This window comes from Lagenorhynchus albirostris, chromosome 1, assembly GCF_949774975.1.
Source record: "Lagenorhynchus albirostris chromosome 1, mLagAlb1.1, whole genome shotgun sequence".
In the NCBI taxonomy this organism is placed as follows: Eukaryota; Metazoa; Chordata; class Mammalia; order Artiodactyla; family Delphinidae; genus Lagenorhynchus; species Lagenorhynchus albirostris.
Genome location: NC_083095.1, coordinates 182,142,645 through 182,164,926, shown reverse-complemented (window position 1 = coordinate 182,164,926; position 22,282 = coordinate 182,142,645). Strand labels below are relative to the sequence as shown.

The window sequence follows — 22,282 nt, the reverse complement described above, 5'->3', positions numbered from 1 at the left end:
GAAGTTTTAACTTTTTAACCATGATAAATTTGATTGCTATTGTGAAAAATCCTGAACATGAATAACTGACTACCAATTAACTAACTGGCATACACAGATTCAGAAAAAAAATCTCATAATCCTACTACCAACTTTTTTCAAAATGAGTATGATTTGGGATAGTTATTTGCTTTCTCCATTAATTTAGGGGAATGTTTGCCCATCCCAACTCCTTTATTCTTTACACAGCTCTAGGAGAATGGTGAAATAATAAAAATTTTTATCAAAAGCAAATCAGTTTTATTCTACTTCAATATTTGTAAATGCACTATGCAGTATTTTAAAAACTATAATTCTGATTTGTCATGCCAAATTTGTACCAAGCTCTTATTTTGACCGGATAGTTTGGATAAGTCAGAGGTCAAATTTCATAAAAGGGCTGGGGACTGTCATTTTAGTTTACATAATTTGCTCAAAAACACCTTCCCCAATCTGAACATACACTTTACCGTTAAAATTGATTTGGGTACAATTGTGTAACTCCTGGATTTTTAGCTTTAATGTGTCTCCTCACACTGGTCTAACCCTGACCATAGAAAATAATACACAATAAAGGAACTGAGTTCCTTCTCTGTTCATTCAGCAAATATTTCTCGAGAGCCTACAACTGACAGATACTTTGTTAGGTGCTAGGGATATAGGGTGACCATCCAGGCGATGTTGTGAAGAACAGATAGCTAGCTACTAGGTTGGGAGAGGAAAGAGAGTGAACAGATGTGAGAATCCTTCCTTTCGCCTTCAGTGAGCTACAGATAAGATACTGAAACACGCTTAGAGAAGTGCTGAGTCCTATAAAGGTGACTAGGGTAAGTACTGCGGTATTATCTTTATTACAGATGTAGATGGTTTTCAAAGAAGTATGGCAGCTTAAGTTTTTCCAGGAATTCTAATCTGATCTAGAAATATTCTGGAACATCCAAATTTTGAGGTTCTCTTTCCAAGAGATAAAATAAAATCTTTTTTAAAAAAAACAGATTACTGGGCCTGTAAAGTGTTTCTCACCCTGGCCAATGTTCACCTGTCTTTCCCAGTCGCAATGTTTAGAAATACTTTATTTGCTTTCCATTAAAGTTTACTTCACATTTTTTTATATAGGACAAACAATGATTACTGAGAATTATAAACAGACATAAATGATAATGGGATTCTGAAAGTCATTTTTCTTCCATTTCTATGTTTTGAAATATTTCCTATGTTTTCAGATATTTCCTCAAAGAAGAAACTGAGGCTCATAGAGCTTGAGAGATTTTCCCAAGTAGTTTTCTATACCTGATTCCTCCTTCTAAAACACCTGTGGTAGGAAAAGCACCTACCTGGGCAGGTCTGAGCAGACCCGTGCAGTAAGCAAAAATAGAAAGGGCCCATTCTTTAAATTTATGACCCATATTTCTAACTGGAGTTCTACTTCAGTGGGAAAACTAGTATCACACTCTTTCAAATGGTTCTTTATTTTGCATTAAAAAAAATAGATTGTTTCTGACAGGTAAAGGTGATCCAGAACACATGTTTATCAATAAATTAACCATCACTTTTCCTTTTTTTTCTAAATTGACTTCTGACACTAAGCTTCTTGACAAAGATTTTTCACAACAACTTTAAGGTAAAACCTATCTCCAGCCTCTCTACGTCCTTCCCCCTGCATAGAAACATTTCTGTTTAGGAAACGGGGAATAATTTAGCTTTCAGTACATGTTTCTTTCTGGCTGACTGAAGATACATGAATTTATTCTTGAATAACAGCCTGGATATAAAAATATCTAATGGTAAACATGGTACTTATAGAAATATATAAAGAGGACTGAAAAGAGGCATATGTTACACATTAGCAAACATTAAATTAAGAGAGGTTAAATATGGAATATCTAATACCACATGCAGAAAGAGAAATAAATGAAATCGCTGTAGGGCAGTGTGAAAAAAAGTTTATAGCAACCACATGTCTCTGAGTTTTCAAGATGGTCCTAATTTCAAATATTTGTTCCTGTTGTTAAATCACGTGTCTTGACTTTTCTTTACAGAATTGTGTTACTGCAAGAAAAGTGTACTTTTTGAAACTAAGGTGTTGCTGTAGTTTATAGGACAAAAACAATGACTGGAAGATAGCAAAAACACCACCACCAAACATTTAACTTCTTACCTCTTGATCTCCGTACCCTATCATTAGTCTTTTATTTTCCAGTATTTTACACTCTAAAGAAGGTCACATCTGTGATTTCTATATAGAAATAAGTAGCAACACATAACTGACAGTAACCTGCAATTTATTTTACATAAACTTTCTTTATATATAAGTAAGAATTTTATATGATAAACAAGATCCACTGAATACCTATAATGTCTCTAGTAAGGTGTTGAACACTTTACGGGAGATATAAAATATATAAAGGCCTTATTCCTCTCATTAGGTAGTTTACTATTGGTTTACACAGATAAGTGAGAATTGTTAAAAATTATTGAAAAGCAAAATTAGGTGATAAAGACCCTTGGTACAATGGTAGTTCAATAAAGGAAGACAATGACTCGGACCTGAACCCAGGAATCTTTATAAAAGAGAAGTTCTTTGAGGCATGGTAAAGTTTAGAATATTGTAAAGAGGTATAGAGAACACTTCCTTTGATAGGAACAGTGGTGGAGGTGGATGGGAATTGTGTGAAGCATGAAGGAAATGCCGAACTGGAAAAGAGGGTAATGCTGAAATACATTGTAAATAATGCTGGATGGTTACATTTATTGTGAGTCTTTGCTTTTTTTTAAAGTTAGGGCATTTTGGGGGAGATGGGAGTCTTAAAAACCTGTTAAAGGAATCTGGAGAACCAGAAAGTGATATGATAAATTTATTGTGTGTGATAAATCAATAAATTCAATCTATTAATAGATTACTTTTAGGAGATACACACACACACACACATACCCACACCCCGCCCCCGCGCCCCCCCCCCCCCCCCCCCCCCGCAATTCAGGGATTGTGGAGTTGGAATCATTAGAATGGAGAAAGACTTAGAGCAGTGCTTCTCAAAGTGCGGTTTCAGGACCAGGAGCAAAAGCGTTGCCTTGGAACCTGTTACAAGTGCAAATTCTTGGGCTCATTTCCGCTTGCTCATTGCCTACCCAATGATGCCTCATTATGAATTTGAGTATTATAGTCTTTGTAAAACATAAGAGAAATATAATGGGCTTTTCTTCATAGTAATATTGGGAAATGATTTTCCCTAGTTTGGATTGAAGAACGTAAAATAATGTTATAGGTTTCTATTAAGTAGAAATTTTATATCTGTACAATTTGTTTAATTTTCATATCCAGACTAAAGTCAGAATTGGAATTGGAATTGCTTCTTACCTTAGTTCTATGCTTTATCTTCTGATACTGATATCTCCTGATACGAAACTACTGATATCTTCTTTGATATTGATCAAAATAATGATGATTGACTTTATGTATTATCATTGTAACAATTCCCTTTATGTACCCACATTGCTTTATTATTACAGATATCAGGCCTATAAGATTCCTAAAATATCTTGTCCAGAAAAATATTATTCCATTTAAATTGTAAACTAAATACACATTAGCTTCTAGCAAAATAGTAAATGTGAACATTCAATGAACAATTGCCAAATATGGGGGAGACAGAAAATGGGAATTAAATTCATGGGTTTATTTTTGCCAAATAAAATTAAGATTTGTCCCTGGTTGACTGAGGGGAATGACAACAAAATAATAAAGGGTTTTTGTATTTGGGGAGGCTTAGTTTAAAATAGCCCAATATTAACAACAGAAAAATTCCTATGGATTTTTCTCTTCCTCATTTTTCAAAAAACTGAGCTACCAGAAAAATAATCTGTTTTTGGCCCAACTCATCATGGGATTCTTCCAAGTTCTCCAGCTTCTCAGTCACATAATTTACTATCTCCAAGGAGCATGGCTTTTTGTTTGTATAATACTGGACCTCCAGAGAATTCCCAATAAATTATCTTTAGAGGAAAGATAAATTAGAAATTTTGCCCAGAGTGCTCTAGATACCAAGTCTGATATATCATAGGACCAAAACTATATAAAAAAATACCAGTATGTTTCCTTTTTCCTCCCAGCTAAAGAAATAAGTCAAGAGAACAGCTTCTGTTAGCCAAATAGGGACACACTGATAGGACGGAAAGCAGAAAGTCTCTCTGTACAAAGAAGTTGCCTTTACTGACTGTATTTCTCCTTCTTGATTACATTTTCTGAACAAAGCTACACACCTTTGAAAAAGATGGAAACTCTCAGAAAAAGTTTGCACTCCGCATGTCATTATTATCTTTTCATAATATTGTTTCACCAAAACCGTATTAGGTGAAATTCCTTTAGGGTCTGTGAAAGGGCTTGGCAAGGCTTCTAACGAAGTCCATTTTAATGCTAATGGGCAAAGGATAAAATTGCACAAAGCAAGTGATCACATACCAACTGCTGTCATGTAATCCCAGCGCTCAACGAGGCACATATTGAAGATGAGGTGATCTGATGTTTGCCCTTGGCCAATGAGTGAAATCTGCCTTTCCAAATTCTGGCAAACAGATGAAGTCCAGCCAATGAGAAACCAAAACACTACCAGGAGTATTACTGCCAGCATCCTCATGACCCGTCCACCGGTCATGTATGGAATCCGCTGGGCTGTTCGTGAAAGAAACACCTTCAAAACCCTGGAAAAGCAAGACATCAAAATTTGAAGGCAAACCTAACAACCAGAAAGTAAAATTCTAAAATATCTCATTTTTCTAGGTGAAATTTAAACCCACCCAAACCTACTTGGGCAGAGTTTTAACATAAAAAACAAACAACAGTGTTGCCTATACTTTGACCGAATTTCATTCTAGTTTACCTTCCAAAAGCAGAACAAATACCCTGCATTAGGGGTCAGTGAGTCAACAGATTTGTGTAGGATGGAATTCTTTTGAGCATGTTTTAATATTTCAAGGAAAATTCTCAGGACCTTAGAAAGATCCACAGGCAAACATTGCTCAAACAGGGTTTCTGAGGGATCAAAAATAGTCCTAAAAGTGAGTAGTTGGGTTTTACAATATTATACTAAGTCAAAGACTTCCTTAAACCAGTTTTTTTTTTTTTTACAGTAGAATGTTATAAAAGGTATTTTCTGAAAATCATTTTATATAACCTCCCTTTATAGTCATTTTGTCACATTACCAAAAATAAGTACGAAAACAATAAGAAGGGTATTTAAATACCCCTGAATAAGATTATTGTATTAAGGAAGAGGATATGACCTATATGAAATACAGCAATTTTTTAAAATTTGGGCTTTTTTTTTCCTGTATATATGACTCAAATGCACAGCCAGAGTTGAGACCTACTGGATTACATGATATCTAAGAACTGCTCCATCTCTAAAAATGGTGTGAAGACAAAATCCAACCTTACTATAGGGATCTTTCCAGCCATCCTTTCTTTAATTTCATCTCCAAAATATTCTTAGCTGATTTTAACTCCGCATTCTCATTCTGATATTTTAGGTCACAATATTGTGGCTTGACATAAACTACCATGAGTGGTTTATGATACTATAAGGGTATCCATAATCAATTCCCCAAAGGCAAAAATGAATTCATCTTCCCAAGTTTTCTATTTCCTGCTCTGATTCTTTCAACATTTTAAATGAAATATTCATATGCACTCTTCATAAAAGTCATTATAAATATGGAAATGAAACATACATACCTGAAATAACCTAGACGTATTTTACTATTTTTTCTCTCAATGCTGGGCTTTGATAGCTCTTTCAAATTAACATAACACATCCAGTAAAGAAAGTTATTTTCTAGCAGATTCTTATTTATCCTTCCCCCCTGCATATCTTTAACCCCACTGTCCTTCACCTAACACACAGCATGTAGTTATTTAATTCTGAATAAGATACTTACCCTCAATTTTTATGTGGAACAATGTCAGAAAGGTATTAGTATAAAATAAGAGTACAAAAGAAGATCACTTTACTCACCATTTAACTACAGGTAGTCCCCAACTTAAGATGGTTCGACTTACGATTTTATGATGGCATAAAGTGATAAGCATTCAGTAGAAACTGTACTTCGAGTTTGAATTTTGATCTTTTACGGGGCTAGTGATATGTGGTACGATGTTCTCTCCTGATGCTGCAGCTCCCAGGCAGCCACACGGTCACAAGGGTAAACAACTGACCCACTTACGACCATGCTGTACTCATTCGACCATTCTGTTTTTCACTTTCAGTATAGGATTCAATAAATTACATGAGATATTCAACACTTTATTATAAAATAGACTTTGTGTTAGATGATTTTGCCCAAGTGGAGGCCAATGTAAGTGTTCTGAGCACGGATAAGGTAGGCTGGCCTAAGCTATGATGTTAGATGTACTGAATGCATCCTCGACTTCAAGATATTCTCAATCTACAATGGGTTTACCTGGACATAACTCCACTGAAAGTCAAGGAAGATCTGTAGTTCACCAGATTAGCAGTTACTTTCCATTCCCTGGGTGAAACATACTGAGTATGGCCCGTGTCATGCTGAATGCTAGTACTGGCAGCGAACACAATGCCTCTCTCCAGTATGCCTCTCTTTTGCTCCAACTAGTTGAATTGCTACTTGTTAAGAATCAGTTGTACTTGTCCCCAGATTATGCCCACTGTTATCATCTTTTTTTCTTGATAGTTGATTTGTAATATTATATTAGTTTCAGGCATACAACATAGTGATTCAATATTTTATAGATCATACTCCATTTAAAGTTACTATAAAATAATGGTTATATTTCCCTGTGCTGCACAATATATCCTTGTTGCTTTCTATTTTATACATAGTAGTCTGTATCACTTATCCCATGCCCCTAACTTACCCCTCCCCCCTTCCTGTTCCCCACTGGTAACCACTAGTTTGTTCTCTGTATCTGTGAGTCTGTTTCTCTTTTGTTATATACATTCATTTGTTTTATTTTTTAGATTCCACATATAAGTGATAAAAGAGTATTTGTTATCATTTTATATAAGTTAACTAAATTGACTGCGTAAGCAAAGGAGACATTTGTACAAAATTCTATTTTGAATGCTTTGGAAGGACTCCATAAAGGTGAGTCACTAAAAGAACTGTTAACTTAGAGGAAAGTAAGGAAAATTTTAATATATTGCGGTGGTCAACAAACCAAAATCCAGAAGGAGTCTACGCTCAGATTACCTCAAAATAACAACCAAAAACTCTTTAGATTCTCACTCCTACTTAAAGAACCAAAACTATGAACAATAGATAATACATTGCAGTGATTTATGCTACAAAGAGAACGATTAGATCCACAGTCAAAGAAGAGGACTTACTTCAAAAATATTGGTGATTATTTGTATCTTAAATTACAGTATCTATACACTTCTTTAACCCCTTTCTACTTTAAAAAATTTTATTCATTAATTGACCAATCACTAATCCATTAAGAAGGCTTCTACTAAAATCAGCAGATCAAGATTCAAACACTCTATCCTAGGAATGAGAGAAATTTCTTGGAAAACTAGTATTTTTGCCAGTGCCAATCTTATTTTTTGTAGGAGAAACCTGTAGCCACTATGTGCACGTAATTGTTTCTGGTTGTACCTGGATGAATTCTAAATTTTGAATGATTAGGATCTCGAAAGAGGGAATCTGAACCATTTTTCTGGTCTTCTATATTTTGGCTAGGGCCAAAAGAAAAAGAGAGAATTGTTCCAAATTCTACCTTGACTATATCTGAATATCTGAAATGTAATTATAATGAACAAAGGTTTATGTAGTGACAACCATATGCGAGGTATCATACTAGGCAACATGGAAGGCATAATATATGATTCCTGTCTTCCAGAAGCTTACAATGTAAGCTTACAATGTAAGCTATGTAAATAGCTACCATATAAAACAGCATATATTATATGTTGTTGTGTGTAGTTAGTAAGTCCAGGAACCTAATAGAATAGGTGCTATTTGGTCTGGGTCTTGATGGATATCAGTAGGTAGAAATGGAGGCAAGTGGAGAAGATATAAGGAGACATTCTAGCTGAAGGGAATCACATAACAAAGTACAAAGCAGGGAAATGTACGTTGTCTTTGAGGGACAGTGGGTGGAAACGTTTGGCAAGAAGGGAAGTTTTTTTTCAACCCACAGGGACTACTAGGGATTTTTCAAGTTACTGCGAAGGGTTTCACTGGGTTGAGAACCATTGCTTCAGAGAAAAATAATTATGATTTATATTTTCTTTCCATGGCCAATATGTGGGAAATCATTTATTTTTCTGATACTTGAAGATTTTCACATAGAAACTCTAAACCTCAATGAGAGGAAATATTGAATTTTTAAAATAACTATCTTTAAAATACTTCTTAACCAGATGAGTTTGTCATTTGCAGAGGAAATCTATATGATCCCAGTATGGTAGTCCTTTAATCAAGAAATCCAACTTCTAAATTATCAGAAATTTTCATGCTTTCCAGATGACCCCATGGGTATTTATTGTAAAATCTGAGAACTCGAGATTGTCACAGATCCCCAAATCTCATTTCCAGAGAGGAAAAGCCAAAGCAGAGCCCTCATGAGTCTCCTGTTACTGCTTTTACTGGCTTTCAAACACTAGAAAATACAATAACACCACTCTGCGCGGCAATCTAAGCATTTCAGGATATTGGTTTTTGTAAAATGGAATAAGATGCATTTTTCTAGGATTGCCTTAAAATAAAATGAGAAAATTCTGCTATATCTTTAAAAAATGAGCTCTTGTTAGTCTAGGGTTCACTGCCTAGAAACCAAGTTCTAAAAATGAAATCCTTAGACATGCTTTTATATGAAATACAGCTGTAGAAAAAATGCAATCTTATATCGATTACTTTTCCTACTACTTTTTTCACAGATAAAATTTTAAGCTACCATCTGTTCAGAAGGTTTCACTATTCTAAAGGAAAGCAGTAATGTATACAAGAGGACTGCAAAAAATTTCCAGAATTTAATATAAAAAGGTATATTTAAAGTATATATTCAGTTCTCATTATTAATAGTAGAGAAATTCATAGAAATCATGTTGAAATGATAAAAAAAAGGAATTGGCTGTCACTATATGTCTGCCTCTACTTTTTCACATTCCACATTTCTAGTTTGAGCTCATAAAACTCCACTGTAAGGACTTGTACTTAGGTTATCGATTATCTGCTTCAAATATCTAATTGATGTTGTTACTCCTTATTTAACTTGATCTCTCTCCAGCTTTTGGCGTGGCGGAGGCACTTGGCTTCCGTTATGTCACGTTCTCTTGACTCTCTGCCTACTCCTCTGTCAGCAGCTTTTTAGTCTCTGTCAGAGTCCTCTGCCTCAGTCTTCCCCTTAAATAATAGTGTTCCTCAAGGATCTCCTAAACTTAGTCACCTTCTATTCTTGCTCTACGGATTATACCTGGGAAATTCCATCCACAATTCTGCTTCAATCATGTACATGCTGGTGAGTCCCAGATCTGTAACTTCGGTTTAGATCACTGTCCTGAGCTCAAGATCTGTATACTCAGTGACCTACGGGACATCAACAGGTTCCCCAAATAAAATCGTCACTCTCTCCACTCCTCTCTCCTCTAACCCACTGTGTTACCTGTCTCAATGACCAGTACCAGTTAATTGCTCAAAGCAGAAACCTAGGAATGAACTTTGATACTTCTCCCTCATTTACATTCCAGACACCAAATGCATGATTAAGAACTTAATTTCTACCTCTTAAATATCTTTCAAATCCTTCTATTTTTCTCCATTTTCACTGCCACTATATAGCTCCTGGTCATCAACCTCTGTCCTCAGTAATTTCCTAACCAGTCTCCTTATTGGTCTTGCCCACGTTCAGTCCACACTGTATGCTAAAGCCACAATGATCTTCTTAAACTGCACTCTGATCATGTTTCTCTCCTGTTTACAGTCCTTCTGTGGCTCTCCACCCAAATCCTAGCTACCTTACGATGTAAAACGCCTTTAAAAATTGGTTCCTCCTTGCTTCAGCATGCTCATCTCTCACTATTCTTCCCTTCCTAGGGTCCTGTGGGTCCCTGTGGACTATATGCAGGTGTCCTCTATCTGAACCTTTGCCCTCAGCTTCCTGTACTGCCCCTCCCTCCATCAATACAAACACCTAATTTAGCTAATTCCTGCATATTTCTTCATGGCTCATTTGAGATGCCACTTGCTCTGGGCTAGTGGTTCCCAAACCACTATCATCAACACCATCTGGAAACTTGTTAGAAATGCAAATTCTTGGGTCCCATCCATACCTACTACTATGTCAGAAATTCTGGGGACTAGGGCTCAGAAATTTGTATTTTAACAAATCCGTTAGGTAAATTCGGACGAAGGCTATAGTTTGAGAGCTTTTTTCCCCAAAAGGCTTAAGACTGGTGCAGGTGTCTTTCTAATGGGCTGACTGCTCTAAACTGTCAGATAAATTTTTGAGTTTTTGTTATGCTGACACCAAAATTTAAAGCCTCTAGTAACAGAAAGTTTTCCATTTTCAGAACATCTGCATCTGTTTGTGATTTAGCTGCATCTTTTTTGTGTACTAAACGGGAATAAACATATACATCCTCAAGCCATCTAGTCTTCTGTTCTATTAATTTAATCGGAATAATCCTAAAGTCTTGAAGTTCTCCATTAGACTTGAATTTCTATACATTTTACTACTTTCTTAGAAACTCCAGAGAATAAATGCTTCTGATGAAAAGTAGGAGGTGATTATTTTCTTCTATAAATATAAAGCCACTCAATTCTTGACAAAAGAGCCTTAAGAGTGAACAACACGAAAAGGGCTGAAGTTACTCCCTCCCAGTTTGCTTTAAATGGTCACAAGCCCTCATGTTTATTAAGCTTTTCAACAATTTCTCAAAATTTCATTTTCAGAAGTAACCTAAAGCTGCTTCTTGGTCACTGGGTAGATGTTAGGTATATATTAAAAAGGACTGGCATCACCTAGGCAGAAACAGATTGTTAACATTTATCAGACATGAAGTTCAGTAAAACTGTTGTGACTATTTTAAGTTATTGCTATTCATAAGAAGGAAAACTCACAACTCAGCTTCCCAAATATGGGTACTTTTGTCCATTTCAGTGACCTGCTTGTGCTCTCATATCTCATACTAAGCTTCCTTTCTTTTGACCTGATTGTAAGTAGACAGAATAAGGCAGAATGATGAAAAAATAAAGGAAGAAGGAAGGGTTACAGGACTGTTGCAAGTCAAATATAGAGCTAGAAGGAACTTGCGGATTATCTCTTCTGATATCAGAAATAAGGAAAGAATGTCTGCTCTCACCACTTCTATCCATCATTGTACCAAAAGTTCTAGCCAGAGCAATCGGTCAAGAAAAAGAAATAAAATGCATCCATATTGGAATGGGAGAAGTAAAACTGTCTCTGTTAGTAGATGACATGATCTTATATATGGAAAACCCTAAAGAACACACACACACACACACACACACACACACACACACAATCTGAGCTAAAAACCACATTCAGTGAAGTTGTAAGATACAAGTTCAACATTAAAAAATCAGTTTTATTTTTATATACTAGCGATGAGCTATCTGAAAATGGAATCGACAAAACAGCTCCATTTACTATAGCATCAAAAAAATACCTAGGGGTAAATTTAACCAAGGAGGTAAAAGATGTGTATGCTGAAATCTATACAACATCACTGAAAGAAATTTTTAAAGATCTAAAGAAATGGAAAGACATTCTGTGTTCATGGATTGAAAGACTTAATATTGCTAAGATGGCATTATTCCCTAAATTGACCTACAGGTTCAAGTCAATTTAACAAAACAGTGTGGTACTAGCATAATGGTAGACACATAGAACAACGGAATAAGACTGATCACCCAGAAATAAACCTCTCCATCTCCAGTCAACTGACTTTTGACAACACTGTCAAGATCATTAAATAAAGAAAAAATTATCTTAAAAAAAATCTATTCAATAAAAAAGGGCGTTCCCTGGCAGTCCAGTGGTTAGGACTCGGTGCTTTCACTGCCGTGGCCCCGGGTTCAATCCCTGGTCGGGGAACTAAGATCCCACAAGTCGCATGGTGCAGCCAAAAAAAAAATCTTTTAAACAAATGGTCCTAAGGACAAGTGTATATCCAAATGCAGAAGAATGAATGTAGACCTCTACCTCACATAATATACAAAAATTGATTCCAAATGAATCAAAAACCCAAATGTAAGAACTAAAACTATAAAATGCTTAGAACAAAACAGAGGTATAAATCTTCCTGATCTGAAATTAGGCAATGGTTTCTTAAATATCATACCAAGGCATATGTAACAAGAGAAAAAACAGATAAACTGAACTGCATAAAAATAAAAAATTTGTGCATCAAAGCACACTATCAATAAAGTAAAAAAGAAAACCCACAGAATCGGAGACAATATTTTCAAATAATTTATTAGATAAGGGTCTCAGATCCAAAATATATAAGAACTCATACAATGCAACACAAAAAGACAAAACACCCAATTAAAAAATGGCCAAAGGGGGCTTCCCTGGTGGCGCAGTGGTTGAGAATCTGCCTGCAAATGCAGGGACACGGGTTCGGGCCCTGGTCTGGGAAGATCCCACATGCCGCGGAGCAACCAAGCCCGTGAGCCACAACTACTCAGCCTGCGCGTCTGGAGCTTGTGCTCCGCAACAAGAGAGGTCCTGACAGTGAGAGGCCCGTGCACCGCGATGAAGAGTGGCCCCCGCTCGCCACAACTAGAGAAAGCCCTCGCGCAGAAACGAAGACCCAACACAGCCAGAAATAAAATAAATAAATTTTTTAAAATTTATTTAAAAAAAAAATGGCCAAAGGACCTGAATAGACATTTCTCTAAAGTGATGTAGAAATGACCAATAAACAGCTGAAAATCATCTCAACATCATTAGTCATTGGGAAAATGGATAAAAAGATTTTCTTCCTTTTGCCCTTTAAAAAATTTAAAGTATCTTACTGTATTTTATATATCTTTAAAAGAATACATAAAATAAATAAATATAAATATCTTCCAGTCACTTTCAAAATTTACTAGGGGGAGGGGTGGAATGGGAGGCAGGGGTCAGCAGATGTAAGCTATTATATACAGAATGGATAAACAGCAAGGTCCTACTGTATAGCATAGGGAATTATATTCAATATCCTGTGATAAACCATAATGGGAAAGAGTATAAAAAAGAATGTGTATATGTATAACTGAATCACTTTGCTGTACAGCAGAAATTAATACAACACTGTAAATCAACCATACTTCAATAAAAAAATTTACTAGGAAACAAAACTATCTATCTATCCATTCCCACAAAGTGTAAATATTTGGTGCTAATGAGTGCAGTAGAGAAAACTGCTACAAATTGCGCTGTATCCAAAGCGAGCGGTACTGAATAATGCATGAAATGAAAATCCCTAGGCCAGAGCCAGAAGAAGGTTTTTTTGCAGCCTGCTTAAATATGTTTTAAATATAGTACAGAAAAGTCTTTTGTTTTTTCTTGATTAGCCTTAGAAAAAGGAAAAGTCAATTTGTTTTCAGAAATCATATTACAGGGAATAGGAAAATGTTCTTTTAGCATTAAGTTTCTTAATCTCTCTCTACCCCCTTTCATTTAAAACAGTTCCTCATTTTTCCTCCTGATAATATACTCAGATTTTCTGAGCCTAGAGATATTGCCTTTCCAGGTTTCTTAAAACCAACCAACCGACCAACCAACCAACGTATAGCAAGTATTCTGTGAACCCACACATGCATGGACGTACCAGATGTTCTTTTAGATCTGTCCTACATCATTAATGTACTAAGTCAAACATATCTATGGTTACTGAAGGAAACTCTTTTTATAAATGAACCTTCTTCATTTTTGCCTATTTCAGCTCTATTTTTCCTTATGATCCATATTGAGCTAGCTAAAACCTGTCCCATTCTCCCTTCTTTCTTTCTCCAAAGAGAAACAAATGGTTTTAGGTTCAAATAAATTGCATTGCATGAATGGCCTGCCAGTGAGGTTGGGCGGTGGGACTTGTCTGCCCTGGGTGCAAGTAATAGTGTCCGTAGAGAATTTAAGGCAATAAAAATGACAACTCAAAGCTGTTCTGCTTTGTATCATCACCATGTGCTGGTGATTCTAAACAATGTCAGTGATAAAATACTCCTCCCTGAAGGACTGGACCACTTTTACCACCTTCCCCTAACTTGTTACACCTCTGTATTGCACTGTTAATAAACAAAAGACTTGCAATTTTCCTTTGGCTTGGTATGGTAGTCTTTGGCTGTATGACTCTCAAATGTGGGGAGCGACCACTAAAGAAAAAGGTGGGAGATTTGATAAAAGTGAATGAAACCCTCAAGTTCCCGTCCTAGGCTAACAGTATCATTTCTAGTGACAGACTGAGATCCTATTCCTTTTTCATATTTTCTTCAAGTTTTCAAAGTTACTGGAATTCTGTAAACACTAAAATTGATCAGTGAGAGATCAGGAAAGGGAAAAAGAAATGTTAAACAATTTTACTAAGCCTTGAGGGAAATGGCTGAAATAAAACAAGAACTCAGGTGTTTCCTGCCTATCCTATTCTCAAGGGACTAGAACAGTCACTTTATCAGTACTGATAATTGCCTTAGAATTTTCTGCCTAGAGAGGTATTACTTTTTTAAAAAAATTTTAAATAAAAAATTAAGTTCTTATAAAAATGAGAAAATAGCATTCAAGGGACTTTATCCCTTAGCTCAGGCTACCTTGATCCCTGAAGCTACCTTGCGTCAGGTCCGACAAAGCCTGGTTCTTTAGCTTTCTCTTCAAGTCTGTGACCTTCTCCATATCCTTCCAATGAATTCCTTTTTTGCTTAATTTAGCCATCCTCAGTGTCTGTGGTTTGCAACCAAAACCCCCTGCTTGACATATTTTACAAATATTTCAATCATGTTTAAGATTTACAGCAACTCTACAGGTGAAGTGAGAAGTGATTCTCAGAAGCTAAAATAATTTCTTCTTGGTTGTATAAGTTATTAGTGGCGGAACTGAAATTCAAATTTGGATTTGTAAAGATTTATGTCTTTCCTCTCTATCATGTTACTACAAAATCTTCAGAGTCCTTTCTTGAGGACAACACGTTGCTTGACTATAAGAGATATCAACCAAAGACATCCCTGCAGCTCCATTCACTATAACCATCCACCCATTCATTCACTTAACAAATATCTGAATACATTAAATGGGCAAGATGCAGCACTAAGGATGGGGAATACAAAGCTGGTTCAGCCAGTCACTTCCATCGGGTTGCTCACATTCCTCTGAGATGTTGATTCTTCAGTTTATAGACTTAAACAATATTGGAATCAGTTAAATTTAAACAATATGGAAAAACAATATACAGCCATATGGTTCAGACAGGATACGAATAATTCAGCATATTAAATTAGAAATAGTTTCCACTCGATTTAAGCCTTCAGTAGGTAATTCTTCACTGCAATGACTTCTAGAGACACACAGTCGGAGAGAAAATCGTTTTAATTACAGTCTTTAAAATAAAGAAAAGAATGATGAAGTAATCTAGTTTCCCAAATCCCATTCATTTGTATGCCACCCTCAAGATTTCTGCCTGTATCTGTGTACCAACTAATACTTTCTTTAAAACAACTTCTATTTATTGCTTTAAAATATTTTAAAGGGACTTCCCTGGCGGTCCAGTGGTTGGGACTTCGCCTTCCAATGCAGGGGGGGCAGGTTCGATCCCTGGCCAGGGAGCTAAAATCCCACATGCCTTGCAGCCAAAAAACCAAAACGTAGAGCAGAAGCAGTGGTGCAACAGATTTGACAAAACTTTAAAAATGGTCCACATCAAAAAAAATCTTTAAAATATTTTAAAGAAAACTTTATATTGCTACTTTCAATGAAAAACTGGTAGGTAATCCATAAATAGAATGTAACTATGAAAATAAATACAGTGAAATAAAGATAATAAATTTCATCTAGAGAGTATTGCAGTGGGAAGCTCTGAGCCTGAAGCTTGATCAACAACTCTTTGTTGTAAAGGAAAATTAGCAGCTGTTCGGCAGGTGTTAAAGACCTACTATTTCCAAACTATTTTTTCTCCTGGAAATAATCAGAGGGATGGAAAGAGAACCTGAATGGAAGGAATTTTCTTACTCTGTGATTCAGTGTTATTTAATACTGTGTTTTTGTCCCACAAACAGCCTCTCACAGATGGCAATGTCATGTGTTTCAGGCACTTGAGAGCACACAGTGAGTCAGGGAAATAGGAACGCTTTATGTGTGGAGGGAACTGTGGGAAGCAGCTTCCAAGTCTGCATCTGACATTCATTCACTCATTCACTTATCAACTGTTATGCATCAAGCACCTGCCATGTGTCATTCATTGTGCTAAGAGCTGGGGATTCACTTGTGAATGACCTCACTTCAAGGAGAAGGTAAATTAGGTAAAAATGAAGAAGATAATTACATAAGCAAACTGTATTATATAATAGAGGACCCAACAGATGCTAAGGGCTAGACTCATAGGGAGAGAGGTCATTCTCAAGTCTCAAGAGACCACCCATTCTTCTGGGAATTCCAGAAGTCTCATTGTCCATTATAGGCTGTCAATGATTTCTCATTTCCTTTAGCGAGCACCAGCTGAAAAATAGTTATCATATAAGCAATGGAAACCGGAAAGTACTTAAAGAACAGGACACAAGACCAAAGTGTGCTATGATGTGGAAAGAATAAAGTGAGCATCAGAAAGACCATGAGAGATTAGTCTAATCATTTCTTTCTGTAGTAAATAGAGGGCTATGATTTCCTAGGCTGAACTGAGATTTAAACTGGACCTCCTGAAGTCCAGCCCAATAAACTTTGTACTATATGACATATATAAGAAAGGATCTTGAGAGTTAAAGACATTTACATTTGTTCCAAAAAGATAATCTGGAGCATTCCCAGTTATTAAAAGCACAAAAAAATAGTAAAAGAAATGGAGATGCTTGTGTAATGGAGAGTATAATGATCACATTTCAAGAAAGGGTGAAGGGGTGGCATTTAAAGACAAACATAACACATATTATGGCATCTAAGAGAAACTGTTTTATGAGCCATATCAAGATACATTTATTGAGAAATACGGTCAAATTAGCATGAAAATATGAATGGCTTACTGTGACTATTAAATCAGCTTTAAAGCTGATCAGCGTAAAAGGTTTCTCTATAGAACTAGAGTGTTATCCTGCAGGAGAGATTTATACGTTAACTCCTATGCTCTTTGGCACCACTACGCTGAGAAAACTTGGAAAGAGGAGGCAAGGGAAAGCCCTGGAATCATTTCCAGCTATTCCCAGCCTTTCTGGATAGGTAATTTATTTTATTGTCTCTTTCCTGCTAGTACTTATCATATACTTTTTAGAAGTAGGTGATTTTGAAACTGAAGTATAAGGGAATTTACAGTGTTCTCCAATTTATACGGCTGATAATCACTGGAGCCTACTGGTGAAGAAGGGAAACCAAGAATACTATTTTTTTGGAAATTCATCCAAAGAATATCAGTGGGATTACCCTGGGGCATGGAACTCAGGAATGGAGGACAATAGCTTTTGTTAGCTAAGCATATTGCTGAATTCTACTATACAGGATTCTTTGGTAGCTCTGGACTTGGATTATTATTGCAGCTGTATTGTCTTGTATTTCTTCCTGTTCTTAGCTAGTAAATACTGCTTCACATTCATTCTAAATTTATTTTTTATTCAGAATTAACCTTGCCATAACCAATGGCACATTCATTAAAGCATGTTGTTCAAATTCAATTGTATTAAAGACTTTCCTAGAGAATCCTAAAGACAGTGTCTTGAAAATAAAAAATATATATCATCTTCCTATCTAAATTTCTGAAATTTAACCATTTAAGTGGCTGACTGAGCTTGCAATTACATGCTAAGCCAAACGCTTTGATCCTCCCATGGGAACGAAAACTAATAAAACATAATATACCTGTGAAGCTTGAGAGTGACAGTTCCATAAACAGTAGCAAAACCGAGAAGACGGACCCATCTTAGGAGAATACAGCGAAATGTGCTTGGCTCAAAGTACAAAATAACAACCTGTAGGATGAGAAGAGAAAGAAAGAGACCTTCAGGATCAGCTGATGACCCACAGATTAAAATCAGTATTTCACAGTCTGATGTTTAATACTATGAATTTTGACATGAGAACATATTTATTTGAATAAAACTCTAAAACATTATTTTGATCATTCTTTGTCCAAAACAAAGAACTATAAAGTCTCCTTATTGCTTTCATGTCAGATCTAAAGTCTTTAATTCTAGCTTTCAGGAGTTTCTAGCAATTGCCTCTAAATTTTTGGTATGTCCAAGCTTCACTCTCCTTTACTTCCCCAGGTGGGCCAGCCAGGCGAGCTTCCACTGCCTTTCTCAGCTGAAGCCGTGCCTATCCCTGCTCCACACTTCCGGCCATACCTTTCCCCTGTCTGAAATATCCTAAGAGGATTATCCTGTACTGCACCCCATCCCCCCATCATCTATCACTCCATGTTTATTACCTCACTTCGTACTTGGCTCCATCACTTCACTAACTCCTCACTTCTCACTCCAGAGTTTTCACTCAACAAATATTAATTAAGCATTTATCACGAGCCAGGCAATATACTAGATGCTATGGGTACAAAGGCCAATAAGAAAGGGAAGAGAGCCATATAAAGAAGAAATTGGAGGCTTCCCTGGTGGCGCAGTGGCTAAGAATCCACCTGCCAATGTAGGGGACACGGGTTCAAGCCCTGGTCCGGGAATATCCCACGTGCCACAGAGCAACTAAGCCTGTGCACCACAGCAACTGAGCCTGCACTCTAGAGCCCGCGAACCACAACCACTGAAGCCCGTGTGCTACAACTACTGAAGCCCGTGCACCTAGAACTCGTGGCTCCACAAGAGAAGCCACCGCAATAAGAAGCCCGCACACTGCAACGAAGAGCAGCCCCCACTCACTGCAACTAGAGAAAGCCTGCACGCAGCAGCGAAGACCCAACGCAGCTAAAAATAAAATAAACAGATAAAAAATTTAAATGTATATAAATAAGTAAAGAAAGAAAAAACTGCATCAAAGCAGTATAGGTGCTGTGATAAACATCTGTGCAGGCTCCATGGGACACAAAGGAACAAGTGGCCAACTCTGGGGGATGGTCAAAAGTCCTGTGAAAGCACGGTATGCACAACCTCTCATCTGCTACTGCGTGGCTTTGAGCAAAGCCCTCATTGAATAGGAAACGGTTTGGACCCGCTAAAGGATTAATGCCGTTGAAAAACGTGGCCTTGCACTCTTCTGCTGGAGCAGCTGGCCTGAGCTGATTCTGCTGAGCATAAGGTCATTGTAACAGAAAAGTATGCCCACTCCTAAAATCTCCAGTGTTATTTTGGTTTTTCCTCCCGAAGACGTGAATACTGGGAAACAGAAAGCATAGCGGGGGGAGATGGGGCAGGTGCTGACATTTTCTTTCTTTTCTTTCTTTTTTTTTTTTTTTTTTTTTTTGCGGTACGTGGGCCTCTCACTGCTGTGGCCTCTCCCGTTGCGGAGCACAGGCTCCAGACCCGCAGGCTCAGCGGCCATGGCTCACGGGCCTAGTTGCTCCGCGGCATGTGGGATCTTCCCGGACCGGGGCACGAACCTGCGTCCCCTGCATCGGCAGGCGGACTCTCAACCACTGCGCCACCAGGGAAGCCCGCTGACGTTTTCTTGCTGATATCGGACAAATGGAGCCCCACTCTCCAGCAGTACCAAGCATGACATTACCTATAACTCTATGCTGGCATCTCTCTAATATTTCTACTATATCAAAGTATTAAATTAAGCATTGACAAGACCATTATGATTAAATTCTCAAGGACTAGGGAAAAGACTGGACAAAAGTGTCAAGAAATGAGAAGAAGGTAAAAAATAGATGTGGACAGGAGAGAATGTTCCTTTGTGTGTATATAGTACCTGTCCTTAATTTTCTAATTCACTAAGTCTATGCTGAAGACAGAGATAAAGATTTGATTTCAGAATTTAATCTGCCAGGAAACTGCATCCAAAACTTGATATAAAACCTTTCTTTTATTTTCTATTTTCACAAAACAAGTTAAAATTCTGTAACTTTGTATTCTAAGTTTTAGTTCATATGTTTTAGACATAGTTCCTATGCACAAGGGCCCAGTGGTAATTATGAGTTCTGCAAAGTAAGCTGTACTGTTTACTGAGGAACTGGAGCTCAAGGAAGAAGGGAAAACTTATGGGAAAGAAAAAGAGAAAACTTGATATAAGATTAAGGGATTAGGGAAGCATAAGTGCTCCTTCTCATGGCAGAGAGAAATGATAGATTAGAAACTAGAGAGATAGGAACCTAAAGTCTAGAATATATAAAATCTCAAATATTTCCACTAGAAATGGCTTTAGAGATTATCCCAGCACAGTGGATTCCTGGGGGCTGCAGAAGCCTGAGACTTATTGCAAACTTCTCTATTTCACAACAAGCAACAACTAAGAGAATGAATAAGCAAAAGTGAACAACTATACTATAGACGTCTGCATGATTGTTTTATTTTGAACGAAAGAATTGCTCTTGAACTGTTTGGAAACTATTGATATAGGTTCAAAATTTTATTTCACAGATAAAGAATCTGAGGACTTGTTACTGTAAGTGAAAGATTGAGTCGGTCAGAAATAAATGAAAGAATAACTGAGATATAAGTTTAAAAAGTAATAGAAAATGAAATTCCAGTGAACTTAATAAAACATATTAGAAACAGTTCAGCAAATAGTGAAGTAGAGCTCTTAATTTTGCAGTGTGGTGGTGGAGAATACAGGCTCTGCATCCAGTCTCCCTGGGTCCAGTCCTGGCTCTATTCTTTATTAGTTGTATGACTTTGACAGACACTGCTTTGCTATGCCTCAGTCTTCCCATTTGTAAAATGAACACAGCAATACTACTTGCAGATGGGACTGTTTTGAAGTTTCAGTGCGATACACATAGTGTCTGCTACAGTGAGTATTCAGTAAGTATTGGCTAATATTATTATAAGTTGATTTATGAATGCTCTATTCTAAAAGTTACCCCTGCAATGCAGTATAATTGCATCTCATGAATTCGATGAATTCTTTACTAATGCTTCTAGCCACTCCTTTTGAATTCCTATAATCACTTTTGGACTGTATATTTTTTCTACCTTATATTATAGTTATCTGTAGGGGTCTCTCCCTGAATCAAATGTAAAATCCTGTGTGCTTTACATTTATATGTAAAATATTTGCTCAATGATCTGTTTTAGTTAATTTAATAAATACAATATTATCTTCAAAATAAACTATTTGAAAAGTCCCATTAGGGTTCACTGGTCTTTGTGACTCTAACTTACACGTTCACTAGTTATTTACTCTGCGTGAGGCAGTAAGGGATTTAGAAGCCATAAAAGTAAATCCGATGCAGATTAGGTCCTCAAGTTATCATTTAGAAGAGTGGATGTTACATGTAAATGATAAAAATACTGGCATGATCTTACCACATATTTATCCAGCATTATTGCTAGATACTAAATTATACATTTTTGCATTATTTGCACATTTAATCCTCACAATACCTTATGAAGTAGGGACTTTTATTTTATAGAAGAGAAATGAGGCACAGAGAATTTAAGTGATATGCTCAGGGCCACACAGCTAGGAAGTGTCAGAGCCGGGATCTGAATCCAGGTGGTTTGGTTCCAGAGTTCATGCTCCTAAGAGCTGCACTGCCTTGCCTCTCCAAATAGTTCCACCACGTGGGGAGATGACAAACGTCATAATACCATGGACTGCATCATATTGAGGATTCAGAGAAAAGGGAAATTTCTCTCAGTGGAAACAAGCAAAGCTATCCTGGAAGGCTGGACATCTGAGAGCGCATGAAGGAGGAGCGGGTTTAAGTATGGAAGCAAAGAGGACGGGGGCCTGAGACAGAGCCATGGTTGTGGGGATGCTTCAGAGTGTGGAGTATACAGACAGACACAGTGGGAAGACATCCAGGGGAGTGTTGAATATCAAGCTTCAAAGCAGAGACGCGGCCAGTTCACTGTAAACTGTGAATAACAGGGTGAGGAATTCAGATTTTGTTCCAAGAGCAGACATGCCATTAAACTTTGAGTTGAGATCAGAAGTGTGTTCCAGAAAGTTACTCTGGTAGCAGCATGCAAGAAGACT

General features: G+C 36.9%; 1 protein-coding gene across 1 annotated transcript in view; it reads right to left on the bottom strand.

Annotated features, from left to right (window-relative positions):
• The window catches only part of GPR158 (G protein-coupled receptor 158), a 321,228-nt gene that overhangs the window by 23,847 nt on the left and 275,099 nt on the right, over positions 1-22,282 (bottom strand). Inside the window, exons 6-7 of the mRNA XM_060161767.1 lie at positions 18,050-18,159; positions 4,478-4,716 (exon numbers count right to left, since the gene is read on the bottom strand). Of these exons, the coding sequence (XP_060017750.1) occupies positions 4,478-4,716; positions 18,050-18,159 (349 nt within the window). The remainder of the gene's footprint in view (positions 1-4,477; positions 4,717-18,049; positions 18,160-22,282) is intronic.